Source organism: Dermacentor andersoni, chromosome 1 (genome assembly GCF_023375885.2).
Source record: "Dermacentor andersoni chromosome 1, qqDerAnde1_hic_scaffold, whole genome shotgun sequence".
Lineage (NCBI taxonomy): Eukaryota > Metazoa > Arthropoda > Arachnida > Ixodida > Ixodidae > Dermacentor > Dermacentor andersoni.
This window is the reverse complement of record NC_092814.1, coordinates 107,280,723-107,302,393: the sequence shown is the minus strand read 5'-3', so window position 1 is coordinate 107,302,393 and position 21,671 is coordinate 107,280,723. Positions and strand designations below refer to the sequence as shown.

General features: G+C 43.8%; 1 protein-coding gene across 4 annotated transcripts in view; it reads right to left on the bottom strand.

Annotated features, from left to right (window-relative positions):
* Prp4k (Pre-mRNA processing factor 4 kinase) overlaps positions 1-21,671 on the bottom strand; it is a 118,067-nt gene that overhangs the window by 58,025 nt on the left and 38,371 nt on the right. For all 4 annotated transcript variants that reach the window (XR_007602389.3, XR_007602390.3, XM_050193493.3 and 1 more), the window contains exons 6-11: positions 17,712-17,796; positions 10,170-10,274; positions 8,026-8,131; positions 3,836-3,897; positions 3,639-3,726; positions 2,793-2,940 (exon numbers count right to left, since the gene is read on the bottom strand). Coding sequence is in view for 2 of the 4 variants with exons in the window: in XM_050193493.3 (XP_050049450.1) it covers positions 2,793-2,940; positions 3,639-3,726; positions 3,836-3,897; positions 8,026-8,131; positions 10,170-10,274; positions 17,712-17,796 (594 nt within the window). In the remaining 2 variants the exon portion in view is untranslated. The remainder of the gene's footprint in view (positions 1-2,792; positions 2,941-3,638; positions 3,727-3,835; positions 3,898-8,025; positions 8,132-10,169; positions 10,275-17,711; positions 17,797-21,671) is intronic.

Below are 21,671 nucleotides of genomic sequence, written 5' to 3'. Positions count from 1 at the left end.
TGGCTGCTGGGTGTCCATGCTGAAACGTAATGAAATGCGAAGTCCTTGTAAAGGAAAAAGGAAAAGTGAAATAGGAGCTGCTGCACGATCACTCGCCACCCCAACTGCCGCCCTGCCCTTCTCTCCATGAAAGATGCATGCCAGCCCCGCACGCATCTCTGCCGTCGCCCCCCCTTCATTCCTCCCAACACGAATGGGCTGCGTCCATAACTTTGCACCACGCCACCCTCCAAAACACAAATGGACCGCGTCAACTGCGCTGACAACGCTGCCGCCGCTGCTCCCAGATTGCTCGCTGCGGCCTCATTCTGCGCAATTCTGCAAACGAACGAAATCACTCGTGCTCGTCTTTGTTCATTGCGTCGAAGTCGTTCTTGGCCATGTGGTTTCTCAGCCTCGTTTCACTCGCCGCTGAAAGGGAAGATGCACGACGTTGCCGGAGAAAAGAAAGTGCATTGCTATAGATTTGGAAACGAAGTGCTTCTAACCGCTGAGGCAATCGTCGCAAACATGCTTGCATCAGATAGTGACAGTGACAGCCATGATGACAGCGCCGACGCGATGGGGCAGGCTGCCCCAACATTGTCCCCACGGGAGGTCCTGTAAATGATTCAGTCCCTCGTGAGCTTGTTTTCGTGAGGGACCTTCCGCTTCACTACGTGGAGCACCTGGATGCCTTGGAGAAGAATGTCAGCAAGCTTCGCATAAAGCAAGCAAGGCTGACGGACATATGGTTTTCTCGTGCAAGCCAGTGCGAAGTACGTGGGGAGATGCTTCTGGCCATCTCGCCACAGCGTTTCTGCTGGATTTCTCAAGCTGACGGGCTGCCACGGCAATCTTCTCGCATTTTTTAAAAGGCCCCTTTTGGGGTCACCAAAGCGATGCCTCGGTGGAGCTCGCATATCGCTACCACCCTCAGCACACACATGTCAGCACATTACACTGTACGCAAGATCAACTTTTTAAGCCCTCGCTTTCCCTAGGTCCCTATAAGAGGAAATTCAATTATACTCTGTCCCAGCCAATCAGAAGGGTCGAAGTGTTCGCAGCACGCCACCCATGACATTGTACCAACTTGCCGGACTCCACCTCTGATGATGCGCAATTGCTCCCGCATATGAGGCAACCATGAGGCAATCAGGAATCTGAAGACCACACTGTTCCCACAGAAGTCATTGACGTTGGCCCCTTGCATCAATTGCATCAATTAATAGGGCTCGCCGTGATGGTCAGCTTGTAGCGAATTGACAAGCCTGGCCTTGACGGTCGTTACTGCTTCCACAGAATGTGGTGGTTACTGTCACCTCGACGGGAGCTTCTTTGTTTGGCCCTCAATAATCAGACCCGGGCCCTGTCATCGTCTAGGTGGGCGTAGGTCAAGCGGTCGCTTTGTGGGAAGAACCCAAAGGCGGCTCCCTACAGTTTTCAGACGTAACATTATGTTGAATCCTCCCCAAAAATGCTTATTTTTGACCTGCCCTAGGAAGATTTTCAAGCAAGAATGGTAGCTCTGAATGAATGGTTACATTATTTGTCAGATTCTAACATGTGGCTTTTTTTTTTTTAGTACCGCAAGAAAATTAGTGCAAAAGTTGCCCGTGTGGTGCAATCGGATATGAAATGAGAACTGCATTTGTGGCATTCACAACAGCCTACCGTCGGAGCCAGCCTAGTCAGCATCATCGCTGTTTCCATCACAAGATGGCGACAGTTCTCTTGAGTAGCATGACTGTTGACCATGCACCACTGCAAGTCTTCGATTAATCAAAGACTATGACAGCTCATTCTAAACATAAGTTAATTTACATGCCAAGCTGCAAGCAACAAGTCACAACATGTGTTCTTCGCATTCCAGAGAATTGCAAGCATCGCAGGACTAATTAGCGAAGTGGTCAGTCTAGGTGTGGGCCACCATCCCATTTGCGATTGTTATGTAGTCCTTTGATGATGAACGCGGAGTATCAAATGCACAATGGATTGTATGGAGGACATGTGTTTCCTAGACAGCAATAAAGTGCTGTGTGAGTGTGATGACATTGAACATTAGGAGTAAATAATATTTATATTCTGTGAAAGTAAAGCTTGCTGGTTTCATCTTTTTCTTTTGCTACAATATCAAGTGAGTGTTAAGATTTTCCTTTGTTTATGAATTCTAATGTTACTTCTACGTTAGTTTTCTGCTTTCAACACATAAAAAGTGGGTGTGCATTCGAATTGGGAGCTTATCAGAATTGGGCAAATCAAATCAAATGATCAGTTTGTTTCGGTGTTTTTTCTGCCTCTTGTTTAATTAGATTTGCCGGGCAATTCAATCAATTTAATCAGTACAGCTAGGGTCAGATTAACGAAAGTCTACTGTATCAGAAATAACAAGTATTTATGTCTCAGATGCAACTTCAGTGGGAGGCGAACCGACACCCTCTACGGAGAATGTGGGTTCGACTCCCACTGGTGGCAAGTTCTTTTTTCGTCCACTTTCATTTCCCTCATTAGTTTATCATTTCTTCACTTCAATAATAATAATAATAATAAAAAAACACCAGTGGCAAGTTCTTTTTTCGTCCACTTTCATTTTCCTCTCTAGCTTATCATTTCTTCACTTCAATAAAAAAAAAATAATAATTTCCTCGTGCTTTTCTTGGCTTCATTATCTGTCAGGTTCATATGGTTGTGACTAACAAAGATTGAGCCCCTCAGTTCCCCTCATTATTGTTAATTTCACACTGGAGTTCACAAGAGACCAAGAACTATAAAAAGGGAATGCTCATCAAGTAAAATGTGCCTTTACTCACATGACTTCATTGTTCCGTATAATCTTCACAGCAACATCCTGATTTCCTCGTGCCATGTCCCTTGCTCGCACCACATTGCTGAAGACTCCTTGACCCGTGTAGCCATAAACAGTGTATCGTGTGTCCAGTACTTCACCTATCCGGACACCTGGATAGTGGGGAAAAAAAACAAACAAGAACACTAAATTAAATTGCATCCCCAATTTCCAGGTACAGGAGCACCATTATGGAAAATCTTGTTCTGCAAATCCCACAAGGTGGAGAAATGTTCATGAACAGAAATTTGTCATCCACCCTAACGCAGCATGAAACTACAAAGAAAACCCATGTGCGTTTTTTTTTTTTTTTTTTTTTAGCTTCACAGTTGAGGAAAAATTAGTCCGAACCCGGGACCAACGCCTTTCCAGGCTCTACCATCTGAGCTAACCAGGAGGCCAGCAGATTGCAGAATGAGGGCAAATTAACAACTCAAAGCACAGGGACACTGAATATATAGCAAATCAGTTCTGTGGCATCCTGCAAGGTCAAAATTGTTCACAGAAGGGAAAATTGTCAATCTACCCGAACATAGTACAAAGCTTTGTAGCTTCATGTAGAAGAAATGGGTGACATATTTATCAATGTTCCTTCAGTTTCACTCTCTGGATACGACTGTGTGACAATGAGTTGGGTTGCATATATTTATTTCTTCTTCTCTTTGGACCTATGAATTCGAGCAGCCAATATATAAGCATTTTCACAAAATAAAATTAGTTAAGAGTTGGCATACTTTCTGTTTGTTTCTTCTTTCTTTCACATCCTTTTAAGCCACAAACATTGACAACCAAACCATTTGACAATACTTACGATAATAGCCCTCTGCATCATCCCAGTTGTCAGTAAGGTTGGGATTTTCTTGAGCTCGTGATGATATCTTCTGAAATGAGTTGGGACTCTGAAAAGAGAAATGTTGGTCGACAGGTTATTGATTCAGAATTAAAAAACAAACAAAACACAAGCTTTTAAGAGCAGGAACGTTGATCTGAAATGCTTCTTTCACTTACAGAATAATTCTCAGCAAACATGTCCTCCGAGAACATATCCAACTGCTTCTTTTTTTCTTGACCTAGAAAGAATTTAGTAATGACTCTAATCAACTATGGTAGCAATAAGTGACTCAGAGCTATCAGATGTGAGTGAACAAACAAGAAGCTTCAAATAGAACCAACATATTATTCCAAGATGTCGCCATGGGCCTTAATAAGCAACATAGTAGTAATAACAATATGGTATTTTTGATGTCTAAATCGCACCTTTTACAAGTTTCACAGCCGCTTTACCCCCCCGCAACATTTCAAGTACTTTTTAAGCTGGTATAGAAAGAAAAAAAAAAAAAACGATTGGTGCACAGGTCACCTTTTTTGTGTACAACAGACTTATCATTATATACTTGGTCAGCAGAATTAAACGTTTCTACACATGCTTGTTCCCATCACATATGTGTCATATCTGTATATGCAAGGCTTGTGTGAATATTCAATATCTTCAAATATTTTATTGATTATTGTAGTCAATACTTGCTTTGGCTCGAATTTCAGCATTCTAAGTTTTCGAAGTATTCAAAACAAACAAAAATACGTATTTGCTCCCGTATAAGCCTCCCCCTCAATTGCAACACCTTGAAAAGAACAAAAAATTTCTTGTGTATAACTCATGGCAATAACTGCATAGAATGTTTAAATCTTAGTAAAACACAGTCTCCATTTATGAATGCACGAAGCGTTCATATAATATCTTTGGCCAGCAGCTCTATCCCCCACCTCTTTGGCACCGCTGATGGTGGAGAACTTTGCCCGAAAGGCGGTTTCAGTTAAAGTCAGTTTTGGTAAGCAAGTTGCATCACATAGCTCATAGTCAAGACATGGCAAAGATAAATTTGTTTATGGTCACCGTACGGCTTCTAGAGAGCCGTACGGTCACTGTGAATAGATTTGCATTGGCGTGGCACTAAACCGTAACTTTGGTGGCCAACACCCAGCAAAACAGTGCTGGTGAGGCCTAACAGCCAAAGCAGGTTGACGGAAAACTGTTGCAGGAAGTTTGCCGATTATTGGTGATCGGGCCCCAAGCCATGCATGGGGGCTAGACTAAGGACTGCAAAAAGGTAAGCTTGCCTGCAAGTTCATCTGTCTCTTGCACAAAGGAACAGGTTAAGCTTGCGCTTAGACGTAAAGCACCAAGCTGAATTTGCGCAACACAACATAAAGAGCTGGCATCGCACAGTCAAGGTCTTACTTCATAGCATCATGATGCAGTACAACGGGCAAACACGAAACGCTCCCATGGCCTAAACTACCATAAAATTATAAGTAAACTGAATTACAACAGAGAGCAAGAGCCTGTAAACAAATTTTCTGTGCTGCTGGAGTTGTAAGAAATGTTGAACTTGCATTTTTGTATGAAAATATCTGAATAATGGCACTTTAAATATAAGCTGACTCCAGAGATGAACCTGTTTCCTTTTTTGTAAATAAAGAACAAGCTTTTCTTAAATTTTCTGAACATCTGGCTCTTATATGTCAAGGTGTTATGCAAATCCCACAGCTATACAAACCATTCGCTTCGAACCAAGAAAGTGATACTCTCACAACCCTACCGTATTTACTCGAATCTAACTGGCACTTTTCTCCGATAAAACGAGTCCAAAAATTGTGTGCGCGTTATAATCGCATACGACCGTGAACTTGCGTTACCATATTGCCATGGGCAATTCAACATGGCCACCTCATACGCGCTTCAAGCCTAGTTGACGTAGCTTTCTCCATGTGCTGTAGTACAAGTGCGTACGTGTCCACTGTCTGCCTTCCCGTTTTTTGCATTTGCTCTATCAGCGCAGAAGTGCTGACTGCGAAGACATGCCGAGTTCATCATGATGCCGCAATTAAAAGGAAAGTGATCACGTGTGTGGAGACGGACGGAGATCGGGCAGCATCACGGGCATTCTGAGTTCCCGAAACTTGCGTGCGAGACTGGTGCAAACAGAAGGAGAGGCATTCTACTCCAGTAGCTGCTACGTACGGCGCGGCCACGGGCCCCATCTTGAAAGGGATCTGCGATGTGGACAGAGTCTATGCGTCTAGGCGCACCGAGCTGTGTTCTCGTCGGTTAGCTCGCGTTGAAGCAAGAGGCAGCACGAAGGTCAATTTGCTCACTCCTGCTACCACACTTCCTCATTCCAGCATTTTGACAGCGAGCTTCCGCGGTTATTGAGTAAGGCATGTTCATGTTTGCTTGTGCGTGCATGACGCCATGCTTGTTAATTTAGTTAGTAAGCGAATGTTTAAGAGTTTATATGGCCGATAAAACTACTATTCTTACTTCATATAGCCGTCTACTAATTTTGCTATCGCAATCGATGCTTCCCCTTTCAGGTGAAACTGCAACTTCTTTTATTCATCGCAATTTTAGTGCATTGAGGGTAAATCTGTTTTTCCAAATGAAAGTTGTATTTCTGTATGAACGAATGAGATGTGCGGTACTGTAAAGGCCTTCCCTTTCTTTAGGTTACGGGAAACCGGTGCGCGTTACAATTGAGGGTGCATTAGAACGAAGCAAATACGGTACTGCATACATGTTTACCTCTAGTGAACAAAATAACTGCTGGTAGTGGCCACTCATCCCTGTTTCATTCACCTCCTTGCCCCTCTTCGTGCATCTTTCGGGTGTTCATTCTAATGCTAAAGCAAACTCGCGCAACACGACAAACTGCCAGCATTAGGCAATTGAGGTTACATGCGACATAAGATTTAAAATGTGCGTTAATGGACGTGCTATCTCATGCACTACATACTTTATTGGTTCTAATTGCAGGTTGTCAACGTCACAAACGCTACTGTTTTTAAGGTTTATTATTGCGGAAGCCACCTCTTGAGCGTCTGTTGGGTAAAAAAATATGATGTTTGGGCTTGTGCAAGATCTTTGTATACTTTTGTATAGTTGTGTTGCATTACTTGTGAATTGGTTAATGAAAAAATTGTTGAACAGATTGGCTAAAGCAGAGCCAGAAACATAATCGTTACCGTAACATATTGATTCAATTTCATTGGATTCTTGGTTATGCCTGAGTACAATGGTTATTTTTTTCCAGGTGAGGTCGGTCCGATGTGGATCTTCCCATACCCTGTCTCAATGCTCTCAAGGAGCCCACTTGAACCAAAGGTAAGTATTAGATGCTTTGTTTTAATCTCTTTTCCATTGTGCCTTAGCAGAATCCTCTTAACATTGATTGTTTTGATCACTCCAGCCTTCTAATAGTTCTACTTCTGTTAACTCCATCTGGTCATCATCGGAAACAACACCACGGGTGGTGTTCATTGTGCAGTGCGGGGTCACTATCACTGGGATACCTCCAAATGATATTAGGTAATGCAGTTTCTAATGTTGCTTTTTGTCGCGGAGTTCTAAAAGGAGATCACCGCTAGCCATCTTGGATGCTTTATAGCCTGGTGCAAGTGCCCGAGTTAAGGATTTCGAAACAACAAAAGGAGAGATTGTTCATGCTCGTTTTTACTGTTTTTCAATGTGGATGACATGAAATCAGAGGAAGGTTTCTTTTTGGCTATCAAAAAATTCGAAGATTTCATTAGTGCGCTCCCTCTTCAAGGAGCAATCAGGTAGTGGGGGGAAGGAACTAGCCATAAGTGAGTATTTTTCAGCAGTAACACCAGCCACCCACCATGGAGCCCTACAGGGGGACACTGCAGGGCCTGTAAAAGAGGCCCTGCAAACAGCAGCTGTACGTTACCACTATAACCAAATATGGCATAACCTAGGTTGGCTACTCACACAAGGTTAACCCTTGCTGCCTGGAAGGTCAGAAGTAATAAAGAAATAAGTAGAAGACAGGAAAGATGGAAAGTGCGAAAAATAGACAAAGATTGGAGAGGAGGAGAGGAAATGGCAACTACCGATTTCCCCCAGTTGGGTCAGTCCGGGGTGCCATCTACGTGAAGCCAAGGCCTCCGCCGAGGGGCCGTAAAGGTCCAAACTCCTGGCATCGGCTCAACCCCCACGATCCCCTTTTCCCTGGACACGGCTAAGCCATGCATGGTTAAGCGCAGGAGGGTCCAACCCCCATGTGCTCGGGTATGCGGTGGTGCAACTCACCAAATGCCTGCTTACACAGAAGCGAGGAAGCATCACAACATGGTCCTAAAATCTATATTCGCAAGTTAAATAGTTCACATTTACCCACCTGTGTCCGATTCATTGTTGCCTTCTTGAACCATCATTTGCCGCTTGGCCATTATGGCAGCCTCAAAATCGGTTGTGTCTTCACTGTTTTCATTAATGTCCGAGGCCTGAAAAAAAAAATGCGTGCTAGCTTTATACTATGCACTACTGAAACAAGCCTTTAATTTGTCCTGAAACATGCTAAAAGCCAACACCGAGTATCCAAACATCGGAGCAACATCTTGGAAATGATTAACACAGAATACCAGCTCTTAGAAGTGGTGGGCTCCATGACCTATTTAGTGTAAACACAGCTGGTTCAATTTTTCTTTTTCTCTCTTTTTGCATATGCAGCAGAATAGTGGTTCTAAAAAAAATAACACAGTCTGTCAAAACCTATTTAACCAAACTTGCTATTTCTGAACGTAAATGATCCGTGCTGTACCACACAAAAGAGCCCACAACTGTATGTTGTGTCATATCATACAGAAATTAATGCTTGCCTCAAACAGTTACCTAGTCCTTCTAGTTGAGAACAGGAGACTGATAAAAAAAATACCCTATATACTTTGAGTGCTGCTTTCATGTGCAAGATATGGGCTGTATGGGCTGCTTATTTCGGAAGCCTTCGCATATTGCATGATTAGCTGCCACCAAGCATATTTCAGAAGAGCTTACTTAGAAGTAGCTGCTATAGATTTCTCATTGCTAGCTGCGATACAACTTGTCACCAATTTCTTCGCTGTAATACTTGTTTCTTGCGCATAATAGTTATGCATCTCAAGCCCCAGCTATGGTCACTCATATGCTGTTGTCAGTATGACCTCTGTAATTTTACATAGGTCATTTATTCACTATTGTTTCTACAATCTTTAGTAATACTATTATTTGTTATTGACTAGTGTCGTTATACTAACCAAAAGTATTGTACTTCGAATTGTCATTGTGATTTTTGCAATACCTCGTGTACCACTTTTCTACTGCACCATGAAGCATGAGCTGTCTTTGTAAAACTGTGAAATACAATGCCGACCAGCTTAGGTCTCACTGAGACTGGCAGTATCGTAAATAAATATAAAAATGATGATGCAACATTTTTTTTCTTTCACTCTTGTGAGATTGAAGAAGTTGTTCTAAGTCCGTTCAAATTTTAAGTGACCTATGTTTTTATTCGAACAACTTTAAAAGAACTCTGCATTTCGAACTCCGATAAGAATTATGTACTTCCAAAAGTATGACTATCATACTATTGCATATCAATATCGCATATCACATCGTACTATCGTCTGTTAATGCTCAGCCACGCCCACCCACCTAGATATGATACTTTGGCCATACTGCTTATCAGTGTCATAGCCATCACGTCTAGCTAATTTGTTAGTTTTGAACACTCAACTAGCCTCGAACCATGCGAAACTAAAGGTCAGACCAGACGCACTGGCAAGCATGCGCTCAGTTCTGGCCATTCCTGACTAGACGCTTTGGCAGACTTCGCTTCGTATTGAGCTATATTGCATAAAATATGCAACTTGGCAACTAACCGTTTTTCACTACTATTCAACCAACAGCTACTATCTGTTGATCAAGCTGGTGCAGGACAAAGCTGGTCCGCACCACATAGCAAGGCCAGACTGGAGCACATAGGCGTGAGCGCGGACTCCAGCCCTGCCATGCAATTAACCACTATAGTTACATACAGCGGCATCTGCAGCATAGCTAGATACCACAGCTGCCCCTGGGTGCCACGACGAGCACACTCTCTGAGGACAACGGCATGCTTCATTTGGTATCTCTGGATGACATGACTCAAGGCCAGAGCACCGACATTTGATGAACAAGTAATCTGCTTTCCAAATTGCACACCTTGAGGTGTGTCACCATCATAGTTGAAGCTTGCTGCATTACGAATCCTTTCAATGCGAGTCCAGAGTGCGGCATTCATCGCTTAGCCCATCTGCATGCTGCCGGCGTACTCACATGAGCAAACATGAGATGACGTTTGTTCGACCCTTGGAAATTGTGATTGTCATAGAGATAAGTTTGAAAGTAATCCTGGATGTTCTTACTTCGTATCCAAGTATGTTCAAATTGACTTCTAATGTTCTTCTTTTGGCAAAAATAATTCAGGCTATAAGAAGACAATGTTACAAACTTAATAAATCTCACCATGTTATCAATGGTCACAGAATCCGGAGTGTGGGTCCCACTACCACGTGAATGCACTGGAGATGAAAATCCACTGCTTTCAACTTGGTTCTCAACACCCAACCTCTGGAAAAGATGACATGGGAATGCCGAATGCTGTATACTAATACACACAAAGAGTGGTCTTCAACATTCGTGGTAGCTTTCGCGCACAGAACATACTTAAAGCAGAAAATAAGTGCAATCCACTTACAATGACAACACACATAGCAATGTAACAGTGCAACAATCGGTTGCTTACGGTTACCCACAACGGTTACCCATACAATGCACTGAACCATTTAGGTCCCCAACACTTATACCCTAGTCAGATGGGTAAATTTACTGCCACATTGAGCTAGTGCATATCATCGTGGCAAGTGCATACCTGCCAACCTGTGAACATTAAAATTAGTGAAATCCCTGGACAGCCCATCGAGGCGGAAGAGGAGAAAAGTAGTAGCACCTCTTTTTTTTTTTCAGTCATGCTTTTTGAGGGATACATTCACACTTCCTTCACAATCTACTACATTGAGATGCAGCACACAAGTAGCAGCAAACTCGGAACAGCAGTGATTGAGCAGCCAACACATTGTATTCAGATAACAGCAACTTTACCAGTGAATTTGCTGCAGCCAATTTTGCTTGGTTGAGTAGCTTGCTTAAACCAAGTAACCCTCCGACATCATTTCACCATCAGGAAACTTCCAATGGCAAGTTGGGAGACCGATGAGCTAATCTTTTTCTCGAACAAAAGTTGTGTTTCGTAAAACTTGATGCAAGATTCATTAAGTCGTAAAAGTGGCCCAAATTTATAATTTTATGAATAATTTCGGAGGATTGGCTGGTATGCAAGTGTCACTTTCGCGGTGCTGCTAGACAGGAAAGGAAAGTGTTAGTAGTACTTGGAATTGATGGCAATGTCAATGGGTAAATCAGTTGCCACATTATATATAGTATGTCATTTTAGCTGTTACAGTGAACTCTCACTTGAGTGAACTTCAAGGGACCGAAGGAAATATTTCACTTAACTGAAAGTTCACTAAACTGAATATTCACTAGACCAACATAAGACATGGCGTACAGAGTCAAAAGTTTGAAGTGCAATTCATGGAGCAAAAGACCGTAGTGTTAGAAATGTGTGAAATGGAATTTGTACATATCAACAAGTACAAGCTTCATAACAGTTATAATGCTGCCTTTCTCACTTAGAAAAGAAAACTGTAATCTTCTTCTGCACTTGTACTTTTAAAGCACAAGAAGTAACAAAACTGTCCAAAGAATCAATGTTTTTGTACACTTCTGCCACAGCTTGCTGTTGAGACACAAAGTCTCTCAACTTTCCAATGTACCCTACAACCTCAGCTAGATTTATAGGGCTTGAAACTGGCTCAGCAGTTGCCTCTTCTTGGTCACTTCTTCGCTTTTCTTCGAAAGAAAGAGACGACGACCATGCCACGACCAGCCGGTCGGAAAAAAACACACACCACGTGGTTTGTGGTGTGACAGATCGCCGCTTTTCTCTGGCGGCGTTGTAAGCGCCAGCGATGTTAATTTGTTCATGGCCTCCGAGATTACATGCTTGCTCGTTTTGTGCGGGCGATCTCGGAGGCCATGCCTCATTTCCTTTCGTTTTCCGCGCCACCGCTTTGCCCCAGGGGCGCTGTAGCTCCAGAGACGTTAAATTGCCGCTGGAGCGGCGGTTTGATGAGGGCGGGCATCGGTTCTGATCGTAAAAATAAGCCTTGGTCCTCTGAGCGAGTTCGTTAAACTGAAATACTGACTGCTCCGAAATTCGTTTAAGTGAGACATTTTTTGCGTAGAATCTATAAGAAAACTGCTGGGGATTTTTAAAAAGTTCGTTATTCTGAAATATTCGATAAACCGACGTTCGTACAACTGAGAGTTTACTGTATTTGCACAACATTAATGCAATCAATCTCACTATTGAAAACGAGATAGCATTGCATCCAAGACCTGAGCGATACGCTGCAGGTTTAAAGTGCTAAGAATGGCAAAGTGTTGACGCCTAAAAGAAACAGAGCACTGGCAGATGAAGAATGGCAGTTAACATAAGCAGGGACACTTATTACATTTTTTAAATAGGAAAGACTGGTTTCCGAATTTGTGCTGATTCTGCATTGAGTATTTATCCCTTTATTTTTGAAGCAATGCCATTGAGGCTACAACTTCAATGCAGCGAAGTGAGTTCGACAAACAAAATCGCCTGCTAGTGCGTTCTTCATCAAGTGTCACTGAACCTTTTCATCTGAAAGCTTACAAATGACATGAACAGCTAAGTGGACAAGCTCAATGTGATAATAAATTTGCCTATCTATTAGTTCTTGTGATGGACAATACCACATGAAAAGCTTCCCTCCCACAGCAAAGTATGCACTGGGCCTATCACCTCCCTTCTACCCTTTATACAGTCGAACCCACTTACAATGATACTGGTTTTAACAATGAGAAGCTGCTGCACCATCAACTTTTGTATGCTTTCCATGGTGAAATAACCCGCTTACTACAATGTCTTGATTCCGCATTATCAGTTATAACGAAGTCTGGCTACTGAGTATCTGAGCCAAGAGGTAGTGAAATGTGAAATCCTTTAAAAAAAAAAAAGGAAGAAAAGAAAACGAGAAGTTCGAGCCTCTGCACAATGGGCCGCTGCTCCAACAGCCACCGCACGCTCATTTTCCAGCCATCGCCGCACGCCTCCCTCCAGTCGCCCTTCCACACCTCCGAACACGAATGGGCTACGCCTAGAGCTCTACGATGCTCCACCTTCCGAAACCCTAATGGACCGCGCCAACTGCACTGCTCACAGATTGCTCACATGTTGCTCGCTGGCTCCTCATTCAGCGCAGTTCTGCAAACACATTAATCTTTGTCTTTGTTGTTGTTGTCTTTGTCATTAGTCTTTGTTGGTTGTGTCGAAATCGTTCCTGGCCACGCAGTTTCTCAGCCTCGTTTGACCAACAGTTGGTTTGACTCGCTGCCGAAAGGGAAGATGGCGGATCCGCCTGCTGATCATAGACAATGCACGACGTTGCCAGTGAAAAGAAAGAGCATAACCATAAATTTGGAAGCTAAGTGCTTCTAATCAATGAGGCAATGGTCGCAAACGTGCTTGTATCAGATAGCAACGGCGACGATGGCAGCGATGACGTGGTAGGGCAGGCTGCCTCAATGTTGTCCTCACAGGAGGCCCGGCAGATGATTCGGTCCCCCTACGGGGCTTTGTTTTCACGAGGAACCTACCGCTGCACTACGGGGAGCACCTCGGCAAGCATGCAAGGCTGATGAATATAGGGTTTTCTCGTGCAAGCCAGTGGGAGGTACGTGGCGAGATGCTTATGGCGATCTCGCCTCAGCGTTTCTTCTGGATTTCTCAAGCTGACAGGCTGCCGCAGCAGGCTTCTCGCAAGATTTAAAAGGCCCCTTTTGGGGCCACCAAAGCGATGCCTCGGCGGTGCTCGCATATCGCCTGCCACCCGTGACCCCTCTTTGCAGCAGTTGGTATAGCAGTGCCATTCTTTAATGCCGACAGCCGTGGCTTGTTAGACGCAATCGGAGTGCCCAGGAAGCAGTTAAACGAGTAAGCACAATCAGCAGCCGGATGGAGGAAGGTGCTGGGGAGGGCCACTGGCCTCCCCACCATTATAGTTTTCTCACATCAGTTCAGCCATCTCCCTATTTTGATGTTCTTTATGCAACCCGGTTATACCAATTATCGGTTATAACAATGGAATGTTCGTGGCCCTTGAATTTTGTTATAAGAGGGTTCGACTGTGATCTGAGCGTAAATGTGCTGCATGTCTTAGCCGAGTGTAGTTCCTTTTCTTTGAGAAGAGCACTGCAATATAAGGGATGATCAGTAGCCTAAAAGAGCAAGAAACTGCATTCACACTGTTGCTGACAGTGCACGTTTTGGTTGTTTTGTACGTAAATATATACAGATTAACACGTCCTTTATGTGTCAGTGCATTACACTTCTTTCTAATAAAATACACAAAGCACAATAGCATACACTATGCATGAAGGAGCAGGCAGACGCACCAGGACAGCTCTGAATAATTATGGTTTCTTCATCACTTCCATCAAGTGGTAATGGCAGTGTGTTTTTCCTGTTTCGGTAGTTAACCCACTTGGGCAGAGTATTTTTGAAAGCACAGCCCCATTTTCCTTTGTAAATAATTACAGAAGAAACATACTTTTTTCCTTAGCATGCCATTTTGCTTTTCTCCGAACCTGCATACATATCTCGTACTGACCATCACCATAAATTGAGCGTTCCACATGGTCGCATGAACCTATTTTTTTTATTCATTTATTCCTAAAACTACCAATGAATGGAATCATCTGCCGGCCTCAATTGTTAACGTAACTGATACAGTGCAGTCCACTTATAACGATACCACATATAACGATATATCGGTTATAACGATGGGTCGACATGAGAGTGTCATTTTATGCATTAGGTCTATGGGGAAAAAAACCATTTATAACGATAGGTTATTCACCGCATATCGGATATAACGATCAAAATTTTGCAGTCTGGACGGCGTTTTCCGCGCCAAATAATCGTAATGTTTGCATTGCTTAGTTCCCTGAAACGAACGATGTCGAGACGAGGCGATGTTTACCTCCGTAAGTTCGTATCTGCCGCCATTACCGCGCAGCGCGTCTCGCCCCGCCCGCGCACGAGTAGGCGCAGCCAACGTTGGCGCAGCGCGCCACAAGATGGCACTAGCTGCTTCATGCGCGTCGGCCACAGTCGCTCCGAAAGAGAGAGAAAGAAAAAAAGAAGCGACAAGCAAAGCGCGGTGGCGCCCGTCCCGCGTCTCTCTCGCGATAGCAGGCTGACGCCACCGAAGCAGCGTGCAACCAACGGTTCAACTCAGTTCGAAGATATCGCCGACAAAGCGCAAAGCTGTGTCGATTGACACGAAGATGGATGTTTTGCAGGACTCTCGATGCGGCTTCAAGGTGAGCGCCCTCGTGAAGAAGTATGAGCTCGTCCAGTTAACGATATCAACCATCTTGAAAACCGGGAGCACCGCGATTGTGAAGGCAGGAGCTATCAGCGGCCATTCCGATCAGCGGAAAAGGGGTTAGAGACCCTTTGTACGCCGATGTTGAAGAGGCGCTTTACCAGTGGTTCGTCACCAATTGCTTCAAGAAGGCGGGCTTTGTGCGTAAGGACGAACTTCCCCAACCCGCTGAGACCGACCCGGTGGAAGTCGCTGACATAACCGAGCTCTGGGAGCTCGTTCCTGCTGGTGACACAGGTGGTGTGTCGAAGGAGGAGTTTTTGACTGCAGACAGTGCTGCCTCGTTCTGCGATGAGGTCACCGACGAGGCGATCGCCGAAGATGTGCTGTCTCGACAGACGCAAAGTTGTGCGACGGCGGCGACGGCATCGGCGACAGTGACAACGAGATCGACAGTGGCTCCTTGACCCCGACCACGATGTCCACGCAAAGTGCACTGTCGTCGATCGACTCCTTAATTGATTTTATGCATGCTAAAGGATTGCCGCCAGTGTTCGCGCAGCAGCTGGAATCCATGCACACCGCGGTTGTGAAGCTGAAGCTGTCGCAAAAGCAAGTGCAGATTTCGGACTATTTTGGCGCGCCTAATCCTTGACACGGTCATTGGCGCTAGAAATAAAGTTTGTTTTTCACGGCCTACTGTATACATCATCTATTCTTTAGAGCAAGTAGCGAATTCGAGTTCAGAACTGCAAAGGTAAAGAGCGCAAACGCGTTTAAATTTTTTTTTTTTTTTGATAACTGCAGTCCAGATATAGCGATCATCGGTTATAACGATCATATTTTTCGTCTTTCTCGATATCGTTATAAGTGGACTGCACTGTACATCTGCTTTCAGAACTACTATTGAAGAATGCTTTTGTTAATCACCATTTTTTTTTATTATTATAACCTGTCATCTGTACATGCTCTGTATTTTGTTCCACTCCCTTCTGTAACGCCTTCGGGCCTTGAAGGCAGAATAAATAAATAAATAAATTTCTTTTACAGAAAGGATGCCCTCACTTCTGCTTGGTGCTGGTCTGCTTGTATTCCCAAACAATGAGTATTATCTTGAATGTATGCTGTTCTTTTGCCTCGTTCACAAGACCCCATTGCAGCTGCAATATACTTGTGCCAAAGGTTGGGGATGTGTTAGGAAGCAATAGAGTGCGAGTCTTACAAAGCTGGCCATCTGCATTAGACACATATATGGTATATTCTAATGGCAAAGTCACAGCAACTTTTTCTGCTCTTTTAGTAGCAAGTGTGTTCCAATGACAGAGTGAGAGCATGAGTTGCATGTTCCAATGGAAAATCGAGAGCAGATTTCGAGTGGCAATCACTCCATGGAGCAGAGTGGACCGGAACTGTGTGACATCTTTCCTTCACCCGTTCATTTTTATTTATTTCTTGCTCGCTCTTCATGGGGCACCATGGTAGTCATTACTTTTGTGGTGATGGCGAATGCTATGGACAACTCGTCACAGCATGCTACACTGCTTTTGACGTTCCACATGGCATGTATCAGTTTCGTCAATGACACAGACCCACGAGAGAGATGCCGCATTTTTCTGACACGTGCGCACATGTGCGAGTTGAGAGAGAAAAATCTGGGGACTGTGCCTACTTACTACGGACATGGACACATCTTTGCCCTTTGCCCATTTGTACCTAGCCGAGCTGCACTACGGGACCATGGGTAAATACTCTGGAGTAAGCTCTCCCTCCATTCGTCTATCGTGACATAGTAGTAGTCCCAGCACTGCCCTTGCGATTGGGAGGTCCATAGCTCAAATGTGTGTTTAAGCATCTTTCCCCCCACCATTTTTAAATTTGCATTAATATATCATTTTGCCCTTTCACTTCTGCAGTAGTTGTTTTTTACCTATGCTTCACTGCCAGGCATGACATTGAGGGTTCCTACCAAGGGGAAAAAAGTGATGTGGCGTGAGGCATGGGAATGGGGGCTTAGGTAGTTTCCACTTTAGCAGCCACAGACCAATGAATAATGACATGTTGCTGTCAATTTGTTGTTTTGTATGCTTCCCCATTGCATGACTTAGCATAAGCCGCTGTGATCCCGTTTTTATTATTGATCCAATTTTTTTACTAAGAGGATATGCCTTGCACACAGTCACAATTTTTCAAGTGGATATGCCTTGCGCACAGCCACAATTTGTAAATCTAAGCGTGTGCCATAAAGCAATTTGTTTAAAGGCTAATTAGTGAAATTTTGGTAACAGTTGATTACGCATTTCAATTTCTTGTGCAAATAATGTCCACCTCTTGGAGTAATCCAACTGGAAGAGTAGAATTGTGCAACATACCCTAGGCAATTTAAAATAAATTCTGCTAAGATTAAAAGAGAACACCTTATATACCCACATAAAGGTACCAAACCTTCAGAGCTGCATATGAAAGTCCAGCTGCAATGACTGGTACATTAAAGATGTCAAGTGGAACTTTAAGCCACTACGGGGCACACCTTAAGCAGTTCCTGTCGTTGCTGCCGTTGCCGTTCAATCACCTTCTCCTCATCTTCATCCTCCTCGATTTCGATGTCATCAATCCTATTAAAAATCAGAAAAATGTTAAAATGTTAAGTTTCAAGGACGCAAAGCAAGTAAAAAACAAAGAACAATGTTTTCAATTAAAGGTAGGATACACTGCTCTTGGATGATCCTGGCAAACTTGGAATAAGGAGTAATTAGGCAGTGTGCCAAGTTTTACTAATATTAACTACTGCCAGTGATTGCCACTACAGTCAAACCCCTTCAGAACAAAGTGAACACAAAAAGATTTGTTTAATATATCCTGTGCTTATGTCAAGCAGAAGATGCACTTAATTGTTTTGTTTTGTTATGCACAGTTTCAGCAAGTACCAAACAGCTAAGAACACATGCAAAGCTTAATGTGCACAATGCAACTGCTGTTTGACCTATACTTAACAATTTTGCATCCACTTCCTCCATCTTCAATTAAAAGAAGATTATGCCAAATATTGACCAAATTAAATTTCATAGAAACACGAATTATTAAGCTTGAGAAATTTATAAGCACGATTCAGTTTCATTGTTTCTTCATAGAGCAACAAACATTCTTCAACATAATACTTCTATAAACAGCCCGGCCAAGGAGCCGGAATGAAATAAATGTTCCTCTCTCTTTCTGTAAACAGGGTGCACCTAAAAAAAAGCTAAGGCGGCAGTATACACACAAGTTAGGGCATCAAGTGGTATACAGGAGCATGGCAGCAATTTGATACAAAGTGACGAGTTAGGGCATACAGTGGTATACTGGAGCATAGCAGCAATTTGATACATAGTAAGTTCCATGAACTAGTATTGAGATTGCCTTTTTCCTAGTTTTATTTTATCAGCAGCCTGACGCCCCCCCCCTCCCCCTTTTCTTCCTGTAGTTCAGGCAGGCTATAAAACAGGGGTAGGACCGCCCAAAGTCACTTTGGAGCAATTTCTGGAGAAAATGAAATTGCATTTTGGAGGAGACAAAATCGCATTTTGGAGCAGCTTGGAGCAGACCAAGTTTCACTTTGGAGCAATTCAGAGCAGCTAAAATTTTACTCTGAAGCACTTTGGAGCAGGCTAATCTGAATTTTGGTGGAATAACAGAATATGAATTATGGCAGTGCACTTCGAAAGCAAGACAGAACACAGAATAAACCAACACAAGCGCTGTACAGCAACTGTCTTACAGAGACCCTGAACCAATTTTTATCGAAGAGGCGAAATGCATTTGAAGTTAAAATTGCCTATTTCAGAAATATTTTGCTTCAAAAAATACTTCAATGCGTTCAGCAGAAGCGGAGTTATTGGCAATCAAACACCGCCTTCACGGTGTTTCCGCTCCTTCTTCAATGCCTTTCACTGCAAAGGCTACAGCGAAGCAGGGCGTGTTTAAAACACTTCACCTTCTAAATGTCACTGTGACGTGCAGATAAAATTTGATTTTAGATGTTAACGTAGATGCCACTACTTCCGATTTTTGTGCCTACAACACGCCCAACGTAAGCCAAACCCAGTTGTCCTCAGCAAGCCCCAATGCACTTACTCATGAACACGCCGCGATATCTACATCATGTAGCCGACCGCAGCTACATGCAAGTATAGTGCATATGCACAGCATTTGCTTTGTGCATGACAGGGCTTGAGCATGCTCATATGCTACAGTCTGACCATGCTATGTAGTGTGGACTAGCTTTGTCATTCACCAGCTTGACCGATGGATATTAACCACATCCAACTCGCATATTTTTTAGCACTATCAATGAGTCTGCCAAGGCATCTATCCAGATCTATCCAGGAACGGCCAGGAGTAGCGCGTGCTGGCAAGCATGTGTGTGGTCTGCCCTTAGGTTTCGTGTGGTTTGAGGCTAGTTGAGCACTCAAAAACAGTCGTAATTAGTGAGAGCCACTGGCTACAACACCAATAAGCAGGGTGGCGAAAGTTTATTCCTATGCGAGCGGCCACGGCCAAGCATGAGCAGACGACAGTCGGCTTCTTCTGGAAGTACGCAATTATGATCAAAATTTGAAAGCTCATTTTCGTTTACTTCAGCCTGTTCGTTAAACTGCACCAATAAATGTACACAGTAACAGCAGGAAGAAGCGTACTGATCCAAACACCCATCTTGATTGATGTCAGCTATTGGTCAATAGCAGCCACACATGGGAATCTGCTATATTATGAGATAAAGCATCTAGAAAAGAGTGAGGAACAGGCTTCTGTTGAAAAGAGAGTGTTTCAGAGAAAGGGGACTTTGTATTCTACTTGCGAACTCTACGTGCCACAGACGACTGCAAAACTTGGCTCAGAAGTTCACGGCAGTGTATGCTATCTGCGGACTGTGTTCTGTCACGAAGCCCGAGGGGCCGTTCAGGACCCTTTAAGCAAGAATTCTGAAGCAGATTACTCTAATACTGAAACCGTCTATTGCATGCAAATTGTCGTAATAGTGCCTGTATAAGTTTAATTAGTGGTAGCAATCGCAAAGAACGTGCATTCTGCAATAGTGAGTCTAAATAAATTAAATTATGGGGTTTTACGTGCCAAAACTACATTCTGATTATGAGGCCCGCCGCAGTGGGGGACTCCGAAAATTTGAACTACCTTGGGTTCATTAACGTGTACCTAAATCTATGTACACCGGTGTTTTCGCATTTCGCCCCCATCGAAATGCGGCTGCTGTGGCCAGGATTCGGTCCCGCTATAATAGTGAGCCTAACATTTCGTAATGTAGCCCAAGACATTTTTATACATATGTTTTTCTTTGATGTCTCGACAGTGTGGGTTAATGCCTGGAAATGTGCTTCACTAACAGACTTTATAGAGAAGCAAGAGCTATGAACTACTGTGGTTTATCGAAAGCCACTTGTACACAATAGAAATAGTTTGGCCTTGCCGCAAGCCAATCAAAATGCGGGGTGGTAGAAGCGCGCTTTGTAGCTTTAGCATACAAGAATATGGAAGAGTGGGTCGAAAGGCAGCATAGCACATGCTTTCCTCTAAAGCCGAAAACATCAGCGGCACTACAATCAAACTCCATATTCCCGATCTGACGCTCATGATAATAGCAAAAAATGTTTTTAAATTATAAGGTCCAACTGACATGGTAACATAATTTTTGGGTCACCATATGTCACCGCAGGTCCAGAGAGCTGCAATCGACTCTGGCTGGTATAATGTATATATTCCAATCTGTCTATTTTCATTCCAATCCGCCATTAGCCCTTCATTATAGGTCAAAATGGCTCAGGCCTCGCCCATATGAGCACAAAAACAGACTGGAAAAGTTTTACGCCATACTGGCCCCAGGGACAGAGACACCCGCCTGCAGAACCCGCTGTAGCGAGCACCCCCCTAATATCTAGTTCACTCGCAGCACCCTCGGCCTACTTTGCATTGTTTTGTGCCTCAGCTAGGGAGTGCCCCGCTGCTCGGCCCCCTCAACCGTATTCTAGTACAGTGCAGTACACGTATAACGATACCACATATAACGATGGGTCGGCGTGAGAGTGTCATTTTATGCATTAGTTCTATGGGGAAAAAAAAACATTTATAACGATAGGTTATTCACCGCATATCGGATATAACGATCAAAATTTTGCCATCTGGACGGCGTTTTCCGTGCCAAATAATTGTAACATTTGCGTTGCTTAGTTCTCCGAAACGAACGATGTCAAGACAAGGCGATGTTTACCTCCGTAAGTTCATATCTGCCGCCATTACCGTGCAGCGCGTCCCGCCCCGCCCGCGCACCGGAGAGTACCTGAGTAGGCGCAGCGCGCCGCAAGATGGCGCTAGCTGCTTCATGCGCATCGGCCACAGTCACTCCGAAAGAGAGAGAACGAAAAAAAAGCGACAAGCAAAGCGGCGCGGTGGCGCCCATCCCGCACTCAGTCTCTCTCTCTCGCGATAGCAGGTTGAC